We start from the raw sequence: 21,966 nt of genomic DNA, 5'->3' as shown, positions 1-21,966 counted from the left end.
AGATATTCCATAAACAATCGGCTGTTTCCAGCTGTAATAGTCATTTACAACATGGCTACACTGTATTTCGGATCAATTTGATGTTATTTTAATGGACAAAAAAGGACATTTCCAGGTGACCCCAAGCTTTTGAACAGTAGTGTATATCCCTGGTATAAAATCACATTCTGTTTGTGTCTCTAACATATATCTTCAGTGTATGTTTAGGAGCCGGTTATGTTCGCTTTTAGCATTACTATCCTACTATCACATTGGTGTTTGTTGGATTGGCTATTCTCTGAGAGCATGTGATATACCTTACAGGGAAACAGTGAGCACTTAGAGGAATTGCTGTACTTTTGCTGGATCTGATAATTTATCTTATATGCACTGTATCTCTGATCCTGAATCTAAGTCTAAGTGGATGATGCATTGGTTGGGTTTAACAAATGTCCTAGCTGGCATAACTTCACCATTTCAAATAATGAATGGTTGGTTGATGTTGGTCCCTAATGTCTTGAAATTACCTCTCAAAGAAAGTTGATGCTTTAGTTTCCTATGCTCTATCAATATTTATCTAACTTCAACAAAGACAGATGAGGGGTGTTAGCATGTAGATCAATATTAGCCTTCAGAATGATGCACTGCTTGTGTTAGAATTTAGCTCAGCTGACTAAAATGACATGTTTGCATTAGCCTGTTAGTGCTGTCTTGGCGCTATGGAGCACTACTTTACAATGGTCTGTCTGTGTTAGCATTTAGGTAAGCTGGATAACCTTTACAGTGTAATGACATGTTTACTTTGCATTGACCTGCTAGTGCTATCTTGGTGGTAAAGAGTGGAATCCAATGCACTGAGTTAGGATTTAGCTAACTCATCATTTAGCTCGGCTAGCTTACCTTTACAGTGGAGGATGATATGCTTATCATTGGGGCTTATCTCAGCATTAAAGAACAGACAGTGCGCCTTATTTAGCTCACACGTCAGACAGTGTCGAGGGAACAACCCGACAGTCTTCACACTGAAAGGAAGGGGAAGACGGAAGATTAGGTGACCGTTTTAACATCCACTGCAAACCCTAAAGAACAGGCCTATAGAGTATCTAGCACCTGTGGTGTTTGCAGTTGGCACATGATATTTACACTCTACATAAATGAGGAGACAAGCAATGTTGAGGTTAGGAGCTTCAAGTCATTGGTTCACCTGAAAGCATTTTAAATGTAATTAAGACGATTCTCCCTTATCAAAGAGCAGCTGAATTTGGAAAAGGTTTGTTGAAAAATGTAATTATCATAACCTAATGTGCCTGTGCAACCTCCATACTCTTTATAAAACAAGTATCATCCAGTGTACACGATCTTACATCAGAGTGTCTCTACATTTCTGTAAGCACACAACCTCAGATGTTTACTGTTGTTATGACATGTTCTTCGCTAAAAGAAAAATGACAGAATATGAGAGGGACTGTAAATCAAAGGGGAGCTGTCAAGCAAGATTCAGGACAGGTTGCTAAATGAGTCACCTGAAAAGCTGTCTTCTTCGCGGTGAGCCTTCAGTGCTGAGAAAATATCTGTATAGAAGAAACAAACAAGTTAATTGAGTCTCAAAGAAATCCGGTGGCCTTCGCTAACAAGGTTATGCCATAAATACACTCTCAAGCTCAGCTTTGTGCCTGCAACATGTCATATTTAGATGAGAAATAAACCTGATACTTTCAAATAAGCAGGATTTGTCTGTGTACTTCATATGCAAATGACACTCAGTCTTGAGGCAATACGCATGAGGTTTATTAGTGTCAAGTTGAGAAGAGAAAACACTTGCCTATCAAGCTACAATAACATGCTAATACAGGTACTATACAGTTTCACACTCAAGGTTCTATGTTTTATGATGCAAAATGCAATGTCAATTCTTAAACCTCCTTTTCCCACCATGCACTATGGTGTGCTGTCTATGATTTGCAGTTACATTGGTCTGAGATTTTGATTCGGAATGTACCTGACACCACAACTCTTACAAGAGTAATGACACAAAGCCCCCCATAACATACAATCAAGTTCACTGTGATAACAATGATGTTTTCGCTTTGTGCTGTCGTCAACTCCTCTACAGCATTCATTCATCATTCCATACATGCACATAATGTGATCTGTCGACCAGACTAGCTGTTGCATATGTATGAGATACCTTTGTGTCAAGAACTGATGAGGAATGTGTTGAATTATGATTAATGTCATGTTATAGTCAATGCAGGAATTATTACATATGGGACTCAACATGGCTGCAGATGCTCAACTGTCTGTCACCTATCCATATAAGACTCATATATAGTGAGGTCCAAAAATATTTTGACAGTGACACATTGGTCACACTTTATTTGGATAGTCCATCTGTAGATGCTTTACAGATGGTCATACTATATTTTGATAAGCAACTACTTGCCAGATATACTGTTAGGTTTAGAATAAGGGTTAGGGTAAGTTTAGAATAAGGGTTAGGGTAAGGGTTAAGAGTAAGAGGGTAAGGGTAAGAGTCTGAAGATAGTCCATCTGTAGATGCACTACAGACTATCCAAAAAATGTGTTATCAATAAATTGTTTAGTCTCTGTACTCCAGCACTTCGGATTTGAAATTATACAATGAATATGAGGTTTCATTAGTCCACTGATGATACATTCCCAAAAAGTTTTGCATGTCAGCAGTCAAGTTTTCAAGATATTGGGCTTTCAAGAAGCAAAGTGTTCCCTACAAAATCATCATGATGATTTAAAAAGTTAGAGGCATAAATGTCATACCCCCCAAAAATGCTATGCTTCCCTTTTTATTGTTAATGGTGAGAGGTTAGCATTTCTTGGGGGTATGATCTTTGTGCCACTGTACCTTTCTCACTCATTATTATTCACGTTTCATTCAAGGATTATCCGTAATCATGGTAGCATCCACATTAATGTGCAAGTATTCAAAACAGTGGAGGTCAGTGCCATTTATGATAAGGGAGGACTATTTTTTTAATGAGCATGGCCTTATTTCTATTACAGCATGTTGGATGACTGTCATTAATAGTCCATTCACCCAGTTCAATTGAACATCGATAGGGTTAGGCAACTACATGATACTCAAATTTTCCATATACCCATCATGAGGTTGCTCCAACCTAGACTACGAATGAAAGTTTACAACGTGTAATTATTGCGTGTTAGGAATATGGGCATAAAAATACCATACTTTGACTACTTTAAAACACATAAGTAAATGTGCCCAAATACTTTTGGTTCCTTTAAATGGGACTGTGTACAAAGAGTTCTGTCATTTCTAAACAGTTCACCCGAGCTGACAGTCTGCACTTTAATCATAGTCATTGCATCATTTCAAATCCAAAGTGCTGGAGTACAGAGCTAAAACAAAGTGTCGCTGTCCAAATAATTTTGTACCTCACTGTACGTACTAAATACCTGAATCCTCATTATTGATTTATTATGCACAGTTCAGAAGAGACACTCACATGTTGTCGTTGCTCTCATCATAGGCCAGGATCTTAGTTACTTCCCAGTTTCCTGATGTTAGATGGCGGACCTCGTTTTGATCTGCTCTGAACTGGAGCGAGGAAGGAGACGAGAAACAGGAAATATACTATTATTAGAGTGATCTACAATATCTATTTTTAAAAAACCTTCCTGTTTTCAGAGTCATCACATCATCCTCATCAAGATCATCATCATCCTCATCATACGTCCTAAGTACTGGTCACTAGCAAGGATTGCAATTTGATGTGGTTGAAGCCACTTTCATTGAGTTATCACATAATATAATTGCAAAAAAGTACAGTGGCCATTGAGAGATGATGCTCACCACTATGGGCACACAGTAGTAACCCTACCCTCACTTGTGCTGTAACCATGGAGATATTACTCTCACCCCGGTGGAAACTATGGTAACAGAACCCTTTGAGTGGTAACCATGGTGACATGAGTGACCCTCATCAGTGATGTAACTATGGTGACGTGACCCTAGTACCTGTGTGGTGAACATGGCGATGTGATGGAACTCTCCACGCCCGCCTTGCTTGACGGGCACTGTCAGGAAGAATATGCTGCCATCCCTGGAGAACACTGGTTCCTGGTTCTGCCGAAACAAAAACAGCAAACATTTTTAGTTTAGAGTGTTATGACGTCATTACATGATCACAGAGATAGTGTAAAATACAGTAATTTAAACCAGTTTACTACAGCAGGAAAATAATCCTGGAAATATGAATTATTATGTGGATTATAATTATTGGTCATATTTGTAGGGATTGATACATTTTCTGTTAGGGCAAATCAAGTCTGACATTTCCAAGTGAAATTATCAACTTTAGAAGCCTTTTTAAAACTCAAATACACTAAAAGTTTGCAATTCTCAGCAACAAAAGAGTAATCAAATTAAGATCCTACATCGGTACAAGTGTAATGGCAATTTAGGCCATTTACTACTATGAGTGCACAACAAAGATCTATTGAATAAGATTGAATGCAAGTTTGGCCATTACTGACAAAAGTAAATATTTTTTACCTGCTTTGAAAGCCAGAGCTCTGAGACCTCCTCATGCCTCTGAAATAGAAAGGCCAACATGTTAACAGTTAATATTATGTCCCGATTTATAATATGTCCCATATTACATCCCAACCTACTTCAGCAAACCTGAATAGCCGTGGAGCCTGGTTGGAATTAAGCATCCCACAAAGACAGCCCTAAGTCCCTCAAAATCACTCAATTCCCTTTCTTCCCCAATACTTTAACTCTAAAAGCGCCAACATATTTCAACCCCTAAAAGTTCCAAAAGTGTTTTGTTTTTCTTTTCAAAAAAATGTATGAAACACTTTCTGTCAAACTAACACTTTTTATTTTATTAACCTTTTGTAACACAAGTAAATTGTTTTTAATTTCCCAAAATAAGAATACATTTAAAAATGTTTAAATTTTTTTAAAGATATTTTGATCAATTTCACCCATAGATACTAATTATGAACATTTGTCTGTTATTTCTTCAGTGTTTTTTTCCTGTAATACTCAGAGGCTGAGAAAGTGGCAAATCTGAGATACTGGTAGTACCTAAAGTGTCCCTGTCACGACTCCTACCGAAGGTGGCTCCCCTTCCCGTTCGGGTGGTGCTCGGCGGTCGTCATCACCGGCCTACTAGCTGCCACTGATTCTTTCCTCCCCCTCCTTGTCTGTTTATTGGTTACACCTGTTGTGTATTTGCTGATTAGTTGGGCTTTATTAGCCAGCCGGCCCGCCTGCTCTTTGTGCTGGATTGTTTTGTGTAACTTGTGTGCACGTCTGTGGGTTACGTGTTTCCCGTTTTGCTGGACAGTTTAAGTCCCCGTGTTTGGGGCGTTGTTTTTGTTGTACGCCCTGTGTTTTCGTGGGGTTGGCTTATGTTCGCCGTTTTTGTGCATTAAATTAGCACTACCCTGAACTCTCTGCTTCCTGCGCCTGACTTCTCACCCACTACACCCAGAACGTTACAGTCCCCCGATATGGCCGATTTAGACCATATGGTGGCATCAGACTTTTAGCTCTAATTTTGGAATGCTATGGGCGATCAACTCAGTTCCAAGAACGATGAGACTCTCAACTTGGTGCAGAGAAATTGACTGAAAGCTAAATATTTATTTACATACACATATATATATATATATATAATTTTTATTATAGTGGCTGCTATGCCCCAAATTTTCATACTACCACACATCGCTAGTATAAAAAGACTGATTATGTTTCATTCCTCCATTTTAACACAAGCATCTAGATAGATGTAGTTTTTTGTTGTTGGTAACAAGTTGCTTGACCGAGTATAAAAAAGGGTTTCTAAATGATGACATTTTTTTGACCCCCTGTTGGTGCTTTTAGGGTTAAAATGCCAACTGGGGAAATCCGGAATCTGTGCTCTTTAAATTAAAACCCATTGGAGACAAGGACAAAAGCATTGGCAGAGAAATTGAGTCTGCGCCCAGGCGGAGCCGCTTCTTGGCTGGAGCGTCTGTTTGTTTGTGGTCCAGCCGTCTGTGGGGCCTGACCCTGGGACAGTCGAACTGGACCGTGTCCAATAGACTCCCATGTTTTCCCCACAGGGGACCGCAGCTTTGCCCTTTTCCAGACATAGCTTATAATAACACTGTGCAATCATTGCCATCAAAACAAATAGTGGGAAGAATAAGTCTTTACTTAATGAAAACAGTTTGCTGAGATGATCATTTAATAAAGGCTTCCCAGTTGAAAGTAATAGAATAATTAATATGACTTATAGTGTGTGTTTATCTGATAAATGCCACAAGATAATAGTTGTATTCAAAGTGGTAGATAAACAAAACAGAAAAAGTGCACCCCTCCACAAGTGTCCTTTAGCAGGCATAGTAAAAAGCACACAAAAAAGCACAACAGCTGATACAGCACTATCAGATGAGGCATTCGAGTCAATGGTATCTCTCCCTTTGGTAGCATAGCAGTAATAAAGTCAATGCATTGTCTGCTCTGTTCTCCCACTGACACAATAACAGAATGACCCCCCCAGGGTGAGTGTGACCTAGTCTCAACATTACCAAGCCCCCCACCCCCTACCCAGCATGCCTCTCACCTTAACACAGGCCCCCGTGGTGGTCTCACATACGGTCAGGATGGACACATTCTGGGCACGGTTCATCCACCTGACCGTCGTCTTGGTTTTACTGATCCAACTGACCATGGCGACATAGTGCTCCCTACAAGAGAGAACAACCACAGTGGTTATTGTCTGAGACATGGACCATGACCACATAGTGCTCCTTACTAGAGAGAACAACCACAGTGGTTATTGTCTGAAACATGGACCATTGCCACATAGTGCTCCCTACGAGAGAGAACGGACAGAAGTTGTTATCATCTGCAACATGTACCATGACCTAGTCCCTCCAAATAGCGAACTTTCCAATATGTGTTTTCATTATTCCAGGCAGTAAATCACACCTTAGTTTGAGGCTGTCTGGTGGTGTGAGCTCCTGTGTGTGTGTCGGCCCGTACAGATTCACCACATATAACTTCACTGTGGGGTTGGGTTGGCCAGCCTGAAAACAGAATCAGTCCTTTAGATATTGTAGCACCATTAAACATTATGAATCACAGATTAAAAACACCACACGAAAGCAATCACCATATCGACTAAACAATTGCATAATTACATTGTAGTTATGTAGAGCAATATTATACTGTATATGTGCTACCAACATAAAAAAAAACTTCAAAACATTCTGAAACAATAGATGATGATAATAGTAACACATTAGAATCATTGATCACATGCCCTAACAATGGATAATAGCTATGGCTTTACACAATACAACGCATAATATCAACTCGTTTTATCTAACGGTGATACAAATGTTAATGGTTATGAAAGAAAATGAGATAAACAGCATGACTAAAGTTATCACCTCATTTACACGCAGCCCTGGATTTAGCCTAACCATGTTTAAACCTGAATAAGAATCACAAAGGTTGGCCTTGAACAATGCATGAAGATATGAACCAAAGCCTGTATAAGCCTGTATAGTCCTCTTATAGGCACTGCTACAGCACAGTATTGTATTGACCTTTTCTAATGCTAATCCTCCCTAATAGAGTACCAATGCTTTTTCTACATTCAGTGTCATATTCACTGTTGGCACTCAACCCTAAATGCCATATGCCAAGCTCTACTGGTTCTCACCCTCGGTATGGATTCTGACGCTTCTAGTTTAACCTTGGGCCAAGAACACATGGCCGGATTGGCCTCACACTGGACCACAGTGCTGTGTTGCAAGAGGCTGACAAAAAGCAGGAAGAGGGATCATTTATGTATCCTCAGTTATCTAATTATCAATGTAGAAACAGAGGACACAGGGTTTCTGTCCCAAATGGTACCCTATTCCTTTCATAGTACATTACTGGTACCATAGGCCCCTGGTCAAAGTAGTGCATTGTGTAGGGAAAAGGGTGTATATTGGGACACACCCAGGACTGGGGGAACAACAGACATCTGGTGGGGAGTTTCAGTCTTAATTGCTGCAGGAAAGGGACACTGTTTGGATGGATCTTCCTGTACCTTGAAGTTTAGACATGCTGTGGGTCTTATTCAATCAGGATGGTGAATCAGGATGGTTCCCGGAGTTAGGTGAAATCGAAGTTTAGAATTATAGTGATACGGTAATGGATTTGCTGTTTTAAACTGTAAAAAACTCAAAGTACATTTATACTACCGGTCAAAAGTTTTAGAACACCTACTCATTCAAGGGTTTTTATTCATTTTTACTATTTTCTACACTGTAGAATAATAGTGAGGACACTATGAAATAACACATAAGGAATCATGTAGTAACCAAAAAAGTGTTAAAGAAATCAAAATATATTTTACATTTGAGATTCTTCAAAGTAGCCACCCTTTTCCTTGATGACAGCTTTGCACACTCTTGGAATTCTCTCAACCAGCTTCACTGGTTGGGGGGGGGGTGTAATACAGAAGGTAGACCTATTTGGTAAAATAAGCAAATAGAAACGACAGTTTATCTTTGCTTTAAGACATGAAGGTCAGTCAATTACGGAACATTTCAATACCTGCCACAGGAATGGAAGACTCAGGGTTCATTAGGATAAGTTCATTAGACTTTACCAGCCTCAGAAATTGCAGCTCAAATAAATGATTCACAGAGTTCAAGTAACAGACACATCTCAACATCACCATCCACTACTAAAGGACACCAATAATAAAAAGAGACTGGCTTGGGCAAAGAAACACGAGCATTAGACAGGTGTAAATCTGTCCTTTGGTCTGGAGTTCAAATGAGAGATTTTTGTTTCCAACTGTCGTGTCTTTGTGAGACGCGGTGTTGGTGTACGGATGATCTCCGCAAGGGTATTTCCCACTGCAAAACATGGAGGAGGAGGTGTCATGGTGTGCAGCTGCTTTGCTGGTGACACTGTCTGTGATTTATTTAGAATTCAAGGCAAACTTAACCAGCCTGGCTACCACAGCATTTTGCAGCGATACGCCATTCCATCTGGTTTGTGCTTAGTGGGACTATCATTTGTTTTTCAACAGGACAATGACCCAACACACCTCCAGGCTGTGTAAGGGATATTTGACCAAGAAGGAGAGTGATTGAGTGCTACATCAGATGACCTGGTCTCCACAATCACTGGACCTCAACCCAATTGAGATGGTTTGGGATTAGTCGGACCACAGAGTGAAGGAAAAGCAGCTAACAAGTTCTCAGCATATGTGGGAACTCCTTCAAGACTGTTGAAAAAGCATTCCAGGTGAAGCTGGTTGAGAGAATTCCAAGAGTGTGCAAAGATGTCATCAAGGCAAAGGGTGGCTATTTAAAGTATCTCAAATATAAAATATATTGTTATTTGTTATTTGTTTAACACATTTTTGGTTACTACATGATTCCATGTGTTATTTCATAGTTTTGATGACTTCACTATCATTCTACAATGTAGAAAATAGTAAAAAATAAAGTAAAACCCTTGAATGAGTAGGTGTTCTAAAACCTTGGACTGGTAGTGTATCTAATTGTGATTTCTAAAAGCTCAAGAGGAATGTTAATTTGGTTTTGATTGAATGACTAGAGATATATATAACATAGACCATCTGTAAATAGCCCACCCAACTACCTCATCCCCATATTGTTTTAATTTTTTCTCCTTTGCACCCAATTATCTCTATCTGCACACTCGTCTTCTGCACATCATCATCTCCATTGCTAAATTGTCATTATTTCGCCACTATTCCTATTTATTGCCTTACTTCCCTAATCTTACTACATTTGCACACACTGTATATAGACTTTTCTATTGTGTAACTGACTGAACATTTGTTTATCCCATGTGTAAATTCTGTGTTGTTTGTGTCACACTGCTTTGCTCTATCTTGGCCAGGTCGCAGTTGTAACTGAGAACTTGTTCTCAACAAGGTGAAAAAATATATATATTTTTTATCTTACTGTAATCTCAGCGTACTCAGAGTTATCTTGTTAATTTGTTTCATTCCACCAATTGAAGCTAGATAGGTGGGTGGCAGCAGACAATGTACTTCTACATCATCTCAGGCTTACCTTAGGGTAGGGGTATTGCTTTCCTTTGGGGTATGAAGCACCAGTGAAGCGAGGAAGGGCCATATTGGGCACCAGAGTGTCATTGAGGACCAGGAAGGCCAACCTCTCTCCATCCGGTGACCACCAGTGTGCTATATGTGACTGGAGAATCTCCTCTGTAAAGAGACACAAGGAATATATAACAAATATATTGCAGATCTCGAGAAAATTAAATACAGAAAGTATTCATACCCCTTGACTTGTTACAGCCTGAATTCAAAATGGATTCAATATATATTTTTTCTCACCCATCTACACACACAATAATGATAAAGTGAAAACATGTTTTTAGAAATGTTTGCCTTTTGTTTTTAGGTACAGAAATATCTCATTTACATAAGCATTTACACCCCTGAGTCAATACTTTGTAGAAGCAACTTTGGCAGCGATTACAGCTGTGAGTCTTTCTGGGTAAGTATCTAAGAGTGTTATACTCCTGGATTGTGCAACATTTGCCCATTATTCTTTTCATTATTCTTTTCAAAACTGTCAAATTGATTGTTGATCATTGCTAGACAACCATTAACCATCAGGTCTTGCTGTAGATGTTTAAGCAGATTTAAGTCAAAACTTTAGCTCAGCCACTCAGAAACATTCACTGTCTTCTTGGTAAGCAACTCCAGTGTAGATTTGGCCTTGCGCTTTGGGTTATTGTCCCGCTGAAAGGTGAATTAATCTCCCATTGTCTGGTGGAAAGCAGACTGAAACAGGTTATCCTCTAGGATTTTGCCTCTGCTTAGGTCTATTATGTTTCTTCTTTATCCTGAAAAACTCCCCAGTCCTTAGCGATTATCAGCATACCCATAGCATGATGCAGCCACCACTATGTTTGAAAATATGAAGAGTGGTACTAATGTGTTGTATTTGCCCCAAACATGATACTTTCTATTCAGGACAAAAACTTAACTTATTCAATTTTGCAGTGTTACTTAAGTGCATGGTGCAAACAGGATTCATGCTTTGGAATATTTGTATTCGGTACAGGTTTCCTTCTTTTCATTCTGTCAATTATCAAATCAAATGTTATTTTTCACATGCACTGAATACAACAGGTGAAATGCTTACTACAAGCCCTTCACCAACAATGCAGTTCAATAAATAAGAGTCAATAAAATATTTTCTAAATAAACTAAAGTAAATTATAAAATAAAAAGTAACACAATAAAATAACGGGGCTATATACAGGGGTACTGGTATCAAGTCAATGTGTGGGAGTACAGGTTAGTCGAGGTAAATTGTACATGAAGGTAGGGGTAAAGTGACTATGCATAGATAATACACAGTGAGTAGCAGCAGTGTAGAAACAAAGGGGGGGTCAATGCAAATAGTCCGGGTCGCCATATGATTAATTGTTCAGCAGTTTTATGGCTTGAGGGTAGAAGCTGTTAAGGCGCCTTTTGGACCTAGATTTGGCGCTCCGGTATCGCGTGGTAGCAGAGAGAACAGTCTATGACTTGGGTGACCGGAGACTATGACAATTTTTTGGGCCTTCCTCTGACACCGCCGAGTATATAGGTCCTAGATGGCAGGAAGCTTGGCCCCACTGATGTACTGGGCCATACGCGCTACCCTCTGTAGCGCCACTATACTGCCAGGTCTCTGACCTCCTCCCTATAGTCTGTCCCATCGTTGTCAGTGATCAGGCCTACCACTGTTGTGTCATCAGCAAAGTTGATGATGGTATTGGAGTCGTGCTTGGCCACGCAGTCGTGGGTAAACAGTTAGGACAGGAGGGGACTAAGCACGGACCCCTGAGGGGCCCCTGTGATGAGGATCAGCATGGCAGATGTGTTGTTGCCTACCCTCACCACCTGGGTGTGGCCCATCAGGAAGTCCAGAATCCAGTTGAAGAGGGAGATGTTTAGTTTAGCTTAGTGATGAGCCTTGTAGGCACTATGGTGTTGAACGCTGAGCTGTAGTCAATGAACAGCATTCTCACATAGTAGTAGGTGTTCCTTTTTCCAGGTGGGAAAGGGCAGTGTGGAGAGATTAAGAATGCGACATCTGTGGATCTGTTGGGGCCGTTTGCGAATTCGATTGGGTCTAGGGTTTCCGGGATGATGGTGTTGATGTGAGCCATGACAAGCCTTTCAAAGCACTTCATGGCTACCGATGTGTGAGCTACGGGGCGGTAGTCAATTAGGCAGATTAACTTCACTTTCTTGGGCACAGGAACTATGGTGGTCTGCTTGAAACATGTAGGTATTACAGACTCAGTCAGGTAGAGGTTGGAAATGTCAGTGAAGACACTTGCCAGTTGGTCCACGCATGCTCTGAGTACACTTCTTGGTAATCCGTCTGGTCCCCCGGCCTTGTGAATATTAACCTGTTTAAAGGTCTTGCTCACATCGGCTACTGAGCGAGCATAAAAGCCATTTGGCTCGTCTGGTAGGTTAGTATTGTGGATTAACTACAATGTTGTTGATCCATCGTCTGTTTTCTCCTATCACAGCCATTAAACATTAACTGTTTTAAAGATACCATTGGCCTTAAGGTGAAATCCCTGAGCAGTTTCCTTCAACACAATCCAAAGTGTAATTAATAACTTGCTCCAATAACCATGCTCAAAGGGATAGTCTGCTTTTTTTACCCATCTACCAATAGTTGCCCTTCTTTTGCGAGCCATTGGAAAACATCCCTGGTCACTGCTCGACTGAGGGACCTTACAGATATGTGTATGTGTGCAGTACAGTGATGAGATAGTTATTCAAAAATCATGTTAAGCACAATTATTGCACACAGTGAGTTCACGCAACTTATTATGTGACTTGTTAAGCACATTTTTACACACATTTTTTTTTAGGTTACCCATATCAAAGGGGTGAATACTTATTGACTCAAGACAATTCAGCTTTCACTTTTAAAGAATTAGTAAACATAATTCCATTTTTACATTATGGGGTATTGTGTGTAAAAAAAATCTCAGCTTAATCCATTTTAAATTCAGACTGTAACTCAACAAAATGCAGACAAAGTTGAGGGGTGTGAATACTTTCATAAGGCACTGTATTCTCCAACAAAATGGCCATGTAGTTTTTAGGGCTCGATTCAATCCGTATCACTGAAGTATTGCGTAAGATCCACGTTATAGAGTAATTTAAAGGCAACGTTCCCTCAACCGCGGAGACTTCATTCACGGTTAACGCTGCATATGGAAGTTTAGTGTGAAACACCTTGAGATAATAGTTGATATAATCATCTTTCCTGAAGTTTCCATCTGTACTGTTCCATGTGCGAAGGCCATATGTCGATAGTGTGCTAAAAAAAATAGAGAGCACTAAAGTATTGCGACAACTCAAGCATGATGTTCGAGTGCAGTTAACAGTCTGTGGCAACATAATGTCAAACATTTGAGATGTTAATTAGGTCTGATTGGGAGTCATTGAGAGAGAGAGAGAGAGAGAGAGAGAGAGAGAGAGAGCGAGAGAGAGAGAGAGAGAGGAGGTGACAGGTGTGGCATATGAAGAAACTGGATAAACAGCATGCTCTTTACACAGGGGCATCTTGTGCTGGGGACAAAAAATAATAATAATTTTGTCACATAACAAAATGCCACAGATGACTCAAGTTTTGAGTGAGGGTGCAATTGGCATGCTGACTGCAGTATTGTCCACCAGAGCTGTTGCCTGGTAATTGAATGATAATTTCTCTACCATAAACCGCCTCCAATGTAATTTTAGAGAATTTGGCAGTACGTCCAACCGGCCTCAAAACCGCATATCACATGTATCCATGCCAGCCCAGGACCTCCACATCCGGCTTCTTTATCTGTGGGATTGTCTGAGACCAGACACCTGAACAGCTGATGAAACTGTGGGTTTGCACAAGAAATAATTTCTGCACAACCTGTCAGAAACCGTCTCAGGGAAGCTCATCTGCATGCTCGTCATCCTCACAAGGGTCTTGACCTTTATGCAGTTTGGCGTCGTAACCGACTTCAGTGGGAAAATTCTCACCTTCAATGGTTATTGGCATGCTGGAGAAGTGTGCTCTTCAAGGATGAATCCTGTTTACAACTGTACTGGGCCGATGGCGTTGTGTGGGCGAGTGCTTTGCTTGTGTCAAAGTTGTGAACAGTGCCCCAGAGTGGTGAAATAGCAAAAAGGTCAAATAAAGATCAAGAGAAATAATAAAGTAATGGTAAACTGTACTGTAAATTAATAGTCTCATGTTCTGGCTTTCCTTTTGGTGTTTTATACATTGCTGAGTGCACACGCTTAGTTAATATGGCCCTGAATGTCCATACAGTAAATCATTACAATGATAATTCTTCACAAAGGTACAGATGATGGAAAAATTAACAAAAATTATACACATTTGCACAGTTAAAGTAACTGCTTGCTGAAACGCTTTCTTAATCTGTGTAAAGTTTCATTTCTCCTGAGTAACGTAATGGGATGTCTTTCTCCTAAACTTAATGAACTCTTCCCGTTTCAAATCTGCTATTTCATCACATTTATATTTAATCATTGTTTTGCATAAACTGGCATCCGGTACTAATTTAGTATTTCATTCATCCACCTACTATGTAGCTGAAGGGAAATGGAAATTTCATTTAAAAAAATGCGGTTTGACTCCCCGACTGTGTTTGACTAATTTGATATCATCAGGAAAACATGAGGCATGTTAGAATTGTTGAAAATCACTGAACTGTGTTATTCAGTCACAAATATCTTGAGTTAAACTGAACAAAAATATAAACGCCACATGTAAAGTGTTGGTCCCATGTTGCATGAGCTGAAATAAAAGATCCAAGAAATGTTCCATGCGCACAGTGGTTGAAAAAGTACCCAATTGTAATACTTGAGTAAAAGTATAGACCCTAATAGAGAGTTACTCCAGTAAAAGTAAAAGTCACCCAGTAAAATGCTCCTTGAGTAAAAGTCTAAAAGTATTTGCTTCTAAATATTCTTAAGTATCAAAAGTAAATGTAATTGCTAAAATGTACTTAAGTATCAAAAGTGAAAGTGGAAATAATTCCTTCTATTAAGCAGAGCAGACAGCACCATTTTCTTTTTTTTGTTTTTAAATCTATGGATAACCAGGGGCACACTCCAACACACATCATTTACAATAGATGCATTTGTGTTGTCTTGATAAATGCGTGAATTGGTCAATTTTTCTGCCCTGCTAAGCATTCAACATCTAACGATTACTTTGGGAGTCAGGTAAAATGTATGGAGTAAAAAACAACATTATTTTCTTTAGGAATGTAGTGAAGTAAAAGTAAATATGAATAGTAAAGTAAAGTACAGATACCCCCCAAAACTATATAAATAGTACTTTAAAGTATTTGTACTTAAGTACTTTACACCACTGCATATGCACAACAAGCTTATTTCTCTCATACATTTGTTTACATCCCTGTTAGCAAGCATTTTTCCTTTGCCAAGATAAATACCACACCTGTCAGGTGTGGCATATCAAGAGTCTGATTAAACAGCATGATCATATAAAGAATCTGATTTAACAGCATGATCATTGCACAAATGCACCTTGTGCTGGAGACAATATAAGGCCACTCTAAAATGCACATGTTTGTTTGCACACAATGTTTTTCCCACAACAATATGCCACAGATGTCTCAAGTTTTGAGGGAACATGTAATTGGCATGCTGACTGCGGGAATTTCCACCACAGATGTTGCCAGAAAATGTAATGTTAACTTCTCTACCATAAGCCGCCTCCAACGTAGTTTTTGAGAATTTTGCAGGACATCACAACCGCAGAGGATGGTGAAAACATTTTGGGGTTAAGTGGGTTAAAATCTTCATAGAAGTCACAGAGGGTACAGAGGGACATGCCAAAATGCTGAATGTTGGCACTTTAGCAAGTCTTTTTGTTCATATAAAAAAGCTGATAACATTTTCTGTGTGGTCTATATTAAAGGGCACTTAATTTAATATAACAGGTATTTAAGATTAAATATTGCAGCACAATGTTTACTTCAAATATCAAAGGAGCGCAAAATGTATTCTATTCGTGGAACGACCCACCTACCCTCGTACAGCCAGTCAGTGATCCCATTGAAAATGACCCCTTCCTTTCCAGACGATGTCAGTCTGAGGGAGTTGCTCTTCACATCTGATTGGTAGTAAATATTGTTTTCAAATATGTAGATCTGTGGGCACAAGGACACACAATGAGAACAGGAAAGTCATTACTGACCTATCACATTTAACATTTGACCTTGGTATGACCTCTACAGGCCTGCACTGTGAAACTCAATGAAACATCAGTGTTTGACAAAAATTATGTTTTGAACCCAGAGAGAATAAACTTCTATGGTAATGTACAGTATATTCAAACACAAATACAAGGCCTACGGTAAAATCCGTTTCAACACACTCAATTTAGCAGACATATTGAAATTCATGAAAGGGGGAAATAATAACACATTTTCCAATCAGGTCTTATTCCCTGATTGGATACGGTTGAAGTGGCCTGGATTCACCCTTGACCAGAGAAACAGCAGAAACCTAATGTCCGATTCCATCAACCTAAAGGACCTGTGTTACATAGAGCAGTGTTGAAATTAGCACCCAATTCCTCAGCCTCAGATTTCTATTTTTCCCAGAACCATTCAACGTTTCTCAGCCAGCCAGCTGTCTGCATCAGCCAGACTTACATAAAGCACTGTTATGTAGACACTTGGTCCTGGAGCTGACCCCATCTCAAGCTCTGCAGGCCCCGCTGTTATATCAAAGACATTAAGCAAAGGCAACTTGCCTAAATCGCTTCCATAGTGTGTGTGTGGTATAGGATTCAGTGAAAAGAGCTGCTTTTAACAGCAATGACTTGAACAGTTTGAACAGTTTCCACATCAATGTACCATCTGCTTCACTAAAAGCTGAGACTAGTTGTCCTTAAACCACAGGAGAGGAGAGGAGTGCGTTTGAAACTACGAGGCGTCTGTTAGGAAATTTGGTTATGACAGGTTTGGTTACAAGGAAGCGCAATCGTAACATTTCTATATGGATTACTCTTTGTTTTGGGCTTGAGTTTGTGTTCACAGATCAGCCCAGCAGCAAAACCCTTCACTTCAAGGATGCTGTTGCTGACCCACACAAACCTACTGTGTCAGTTCTGTACACGAACTGAGCATCAGTATACTTTTTTGGGCCACCAGTAATATAAAACAACTTTGCCAGTAATATCATTAAATTGTGATGTTGAGTAAACAAATATACTTTGATTTCACCTAATTTTAACATTGTCACCAAGATCACATGCTCAACTTCATAAAAACATGTTTTCCCATCTCATGAGGTAAAAAAAAAGAAGTGCCTCTCTTCAGCTTAATTAAATAATGAAGGCATTATAGAGCTCGAGATAATTACTATTATTACATTTTTTTACTATAGGTTGTACATTGTATGGCTAGCTCCTGCTCAGTCCAGTCCAAGCTCTTCACTGCCCTGGCATCCCAATAGTGGAACCAGCTTCCCCCTGAAGTGAGGACAGCAGAGTCCCTGCCCATCTTCCGAAAACATCTGAAACCCTACCTCTTCAAAGAGTATCTTAAATAATCCCACAGCACCACCCCAATTTTTTTGTTGTTGTAAACTTAACACTCACACTTGACTTTTTCCCCCCCTTACTAGCTCTGACCTCGCTGACAGCTACTTTATTGCGGGAAAATGTACTTACTATGACTGTGATATTAAGATGAATGCACTAACTGTCACTCTGGATAAGAGCATCTGACTAAAATGTCAATGTAAATGTTGTGCTTCCAATGAGTGGTATTATACGGCTATACAGTGTACGGCTAGCGGTGCTATACCTAGCATTGTGTATGCAGACATAAGCCTTCTCATGCTCACTTTTCGTTGGCTCACTATATGTCAATCCCTGAAAGACTGACTTCCACATTAGTGAAAACGTAATGGAAGATACATTTCTCTTCATCTTTACCAGGAGGTTCAGAAAAACATTGTCACTGTAGGACTCGATATCCCTCCCTCCCTCCGGCCTCCTGTAAGCAACATTTCAATAAGTAAATTCTCAATTTGTGTGTTCATCTGATTTCGACTCAGTTTATACCAAATGAAGCTCCAGGTCATCCTAAATCAATTGATGTATTGTTTGTCGATATGAATACCATGAAAACACGCAACTACAGTTCTTAACATTTACTCATAACTTCATAATACATTTGAACCATATCAGACAAATAATCTGTCATGTACTGAACCCTCTGTTTGAAACAATATGGAGGGGATTCAAAGCTTTATTCATTCACATGAAAAATGTATATACTTTTGTATTTCATACCTGCATAACCAAGATTTGTATAGAAAAAAAGATATAAAAAGTAGTTGGACCAGTCCACTGTATTATACAACTCTTCAGCTTTCTGTGGATATTAGGGTTACTAGTCTACTCTTCAAGGCCCTCTCTATTTTATTTTAACCGGGCATAGCATATATAGGCTCAAAAGGTGCCAAATAAAGTAACAGGGTTGATGATTTATTCTTAAATCAGCCATAAATCCCGTGACTGGGGAATGGAAGCTTGTTGTGTGCAACAGGGAGGGGCAAATGAATGCAAGATGAGCAAAATAAACATCTATTTGGTAAAACATTTCTAGCCTATCTATCTATGGGTAACAGATTTGACAATTAGATTAGTGTTTCTTTATAAAAATATAGGAATAGTTTCACCAATATTAAAACAAGAGTTCCATTCACGTAACAGGCTTGACCCTTAAATGAGAGACATGCAAAAATTTGGGGGTACTTTAGCAAGTCATTATTCATCTGGAAAATCAGATTTATTGGATTCTCCATGTGGTCTATATAAAAGGGCACTTCATTTAATTAATATAACAGGATTTTATAACCCATAAGACTCTAAGCCCCGTCTAAGCCGGGGTAGGGGGTCTCCATATACAGTGCATTTGGAAAGTATTCAGACCCCTTGACTTTTTCCACATTTTGTTACGTTACAGCCGCATTCTAAAATTGATTAACTATGTATTTTTTCTTCATCAATCTTTACACACAATACCCCATAATGAAATGTTTGCAAATGTATAAAAAATAAAAACAGAAATACCTTACTTACATAAATATCCAGACCCTTTGCTATGATACTCGGAATTGAGCTCAGAGGCATCATGTTTCCTTTGCTCATCCTTGAGATGTTTCTACAACTTAATTGCAGTCCACCTGTGGTACATTCAATCGATTGGACATTATTTGGAAATGCACACACCTGTAAATAAATTCATAAGGTCCCACAGTTGACAGCGCATGTCAGTGCAAATACCAAGCCATGATGTTGAAGGAATTGTCCGTAGAGCTCCGAGACAGGATTGTGTCGAGGCACATATCTGGAGAAGGGTTCCAAAACATTTCTGCAGCATTGAAGGTCCCCAAGAACACAGTGGCTTCCATCATTCCACCCGGGCAAACTGAGCAATCGGGGGGGGAAGAGCCTTGGTCAGGGAGGTGACAAAGAACTGGATGGTCACTCTGACAAAGCTCCAGAGTTCCTTTGTGGAGATGGGAGAACCTTCCAGAAGGACAACCATCTCTACAGCACTCCACCAATCAGGCCTTTATGTTAGAGTGGCCAGACAGAAGCCACTCCTTAAAAGGCACATGAAAACCAGTTTGGAGTTTTACCAAAAGGCACTGAAAGACTCTCAGACCATGAGAAAACAAAGGCAACCTGCCTAAATGACTACAGACCCGTAGCACTCACGTCTATAGCCCTGACGTGCTTTGAAAGGCTGGTAATAATGGCTCACATCATCACCATTATCCCAGAAACTCTAGACCCACTCCAATTTGCATACCGCCCAAACAGATCCACAGATGACGCAGATGATCTCTATTGCACTCCACACTAACCTTTCCCACCTGGACAAAAGGAACACTTATGTGAGAATGCTGTTCATTGACTACAGCTCAACGTTCAACACCATAGTACCCTCAAAGCGCATCACTAAGCTAAGGATCCTGGGACTAAACACCTCCCTCTGCAACTGGATCCTGGACTTCCTGACGGGCCGCCCCCAGGTGGTGAGGGTACGTAGCAACACGTCTGCAACACTGATCCTCGACACTGGAGCTCCCCAGGGGTGCGTGCTCAGTCCCCTCGTGTACTCCCTGTTCACCCACGACTGCATGGCCAAGCACGACTCCAACACCATCATTAAGTTTGCAGACAACACAACAGTGGAAGGCCTGATCACCGACAATGACGAGACAGCACATAGGGAGGTCAGAGACCTGGCTGGGTGGTGCCAGAATAACAACCTATCCCTCAACGTAACCAAGACTAAGGAGATTATTGTGGACTACAGGAAATGGAAGACCGAGCACGCCCCCATTCTCATCGACGTACTGTAGTGGAGCAGGTTGAGAGCTTCAAGGTCCTTGGTGTCCACATCAACAATAAACTAGAACGGTCCAAACACACCAAGACAGTCGTGAAGAGGGCACGACAAAGCCTATTCCCCCTCAGGAAACTAAAAAGATTTGGCATGGGTCCTGAGATCCTCAAAAGGTTTTACAGCTGCAACATCGAGAGCATCCTGAACGGTTGCATCACTGCCTGCTACGGCAATTGCTCGGCCTCCGACCGCAAGGCACTACAGAGGGTAGTGCGTCCAGCCCAGTACATCACTGGGGCTAAGCTGCCTGCCATCCAGGTACTCTACACCGGGCAGTGTCAGAGGAAGGCCCTAAATTTTCTCAAAGACCCCAGCTACCCCAGTCATAGACTGTTCTCTCTAATACTGCATGGTCAAGCAGTATCGGAGTGTCTCGGGCAAAAAGGCTTCTCAACAGTTTTTAACCCCAAGCCATAAGACTCCTGAACAGGTAATCAAAATGGCTACCTGGACTATTATCATTTTGTCCCTTCCCCCATCCCCTCTTTTACGCTGATGCTACTCTCTGTTTATCATATATGCATAGTCACTTTAACTATACATTCATGTACATACTACCTCAATTGGGCCGACCTACCAGTGCTCCCGCACTAGAGCCTGTAAGTAATCATATATGCATTTCACTGTAACCTCAATCAACCTGGTGATATCTGTTGTATTTGGGGCATGTGACAAATAACATTTGATTTGATTTTGACATGGATAGAGCAGCTGTTCCTAATATTTTGAACACTCAGTGTACATTTTACAAACATTTACAGTATATACACATTTTCAATATATGTTGGAATGTATTTAAAATGTATTAAATAAATGTTTTTCAAATACATTATTTTGCCATTGTATTTTTTCCCGTATGGGCATGGAAGATATGTGTACTAGCAGTATCATCTATTCATAAGATACACTTATGGCTAATGATGCAGCGTATGCCACTCGAGAGTCCCGCATGCCTGCACATCTGTCTGCCTCTCACCCCTCATCACCAGTAATGGCCCTCTAATGGAGGTGAGTTTGATTTATGCCCAAATCAACCACACAGAATGTTCCAAATGTAGACAAGAAGCCACTAATATACTTAAGCCTGTTAGATGTTGACAAAAGGCTGTATGTTGGAATCAATCATCTAATTTGGCTGATTTCCATTTGAAAATGAACTGGAATTTCTCTTTCAAATACTCGTTTCAGAATCTCACATATGGGGACATTCCCTTCAAGGCTGGACCACAGGGAAGATCCAATTACACGTCTGTCATATACAGACAGGAAGCATGGCGAATAATGGGGAACCCCACTCCTTATAAGGTGCTACGATCCCGCCCTCTAGTCATTGTTTTCTACCTTACGGAAATCAAAAACTCTCTCTACAGTGAACATCTTATGGTCCAAGCTCCAACATGCAAGGCTAAGTGAAATAAAATAATGAAAATGGT

At 40.2% G+C, this 21,966-nt stretch overlaps 1 protein-coding gene across 1 annotated transcript in view; it reads right to left on the bottom strand.

The window, feature by feature from the left end:
* The window catches only part of LOC112225108 (inactive dipeptidyl peptidase 10), a 150,666-nt gene that overhangs the window by 18,536 nt on the left and 110,164 nt on the right, over nucleotides 1-21,966 (bottom strand). Inside the window, exons 8-16 of the mRNA XM_024388761.2 lie at nucleotides 16,129-16,249; nucleotides 10,090-10,244; nucleotides 6,965-7,062; nucleotides 6,597-6,720; nucleotides 4,532-4,570; nucleotides 3,995-4,102; nucleotides 3,483-3,574; nucleotides 1,503-1,550; nucleotides 880-1,001 (exon numbers count right to left, since the gene is read on the bottom strand). Of these exons, the coding sequence (XP_024244529.1) occupies nucleotides 880-1,001; nucleotides 1,503-1,550; nucleotides 3,483-3,574; nucleotides 3,995-4,102; nucleotides 4,532-4,570; nucleotides 6,597-6,720; nucleotides 6,965-7,062; nucleotides 10,090-10,244; nucleotides 16,129-16,249 (907 nt within the window). The remainder of the gene's footprint in view (nucleotides 1-879; nucleotides 1,002-1,502; nucleotides 1,551-3,482; nucleotides 3,575-3,994; nucleotides 4,103-4,531; nucleotides 4,571-6,596; nucleotides 6,721-6,964; nucleotides 7,063-10,089; nucleotides 10,245-16,128; nucleotides 16,250-21,966) is intronic.

The sequence above is a fragment of the Oncorhynchus tshawytscha genome, linkage group LG26 (genome assembly GCF_018296145.1).
Source record: "Oncorhynchus tshawytscha isolate Ot180627B linkage group LG26, Otsh_v2.0, whole genome shotgun sequence".
NCBI classification, from domain to species: Eukaryota; Metazoa; Chordata; class Actinopteri; order Salmoniformes; family Salmonidae; genus Oncorhynchus; species Oncorhynchus tshawytscha.
This window is presented reverse-complemented; position numbering and strand designations above follow the sequence as displayed.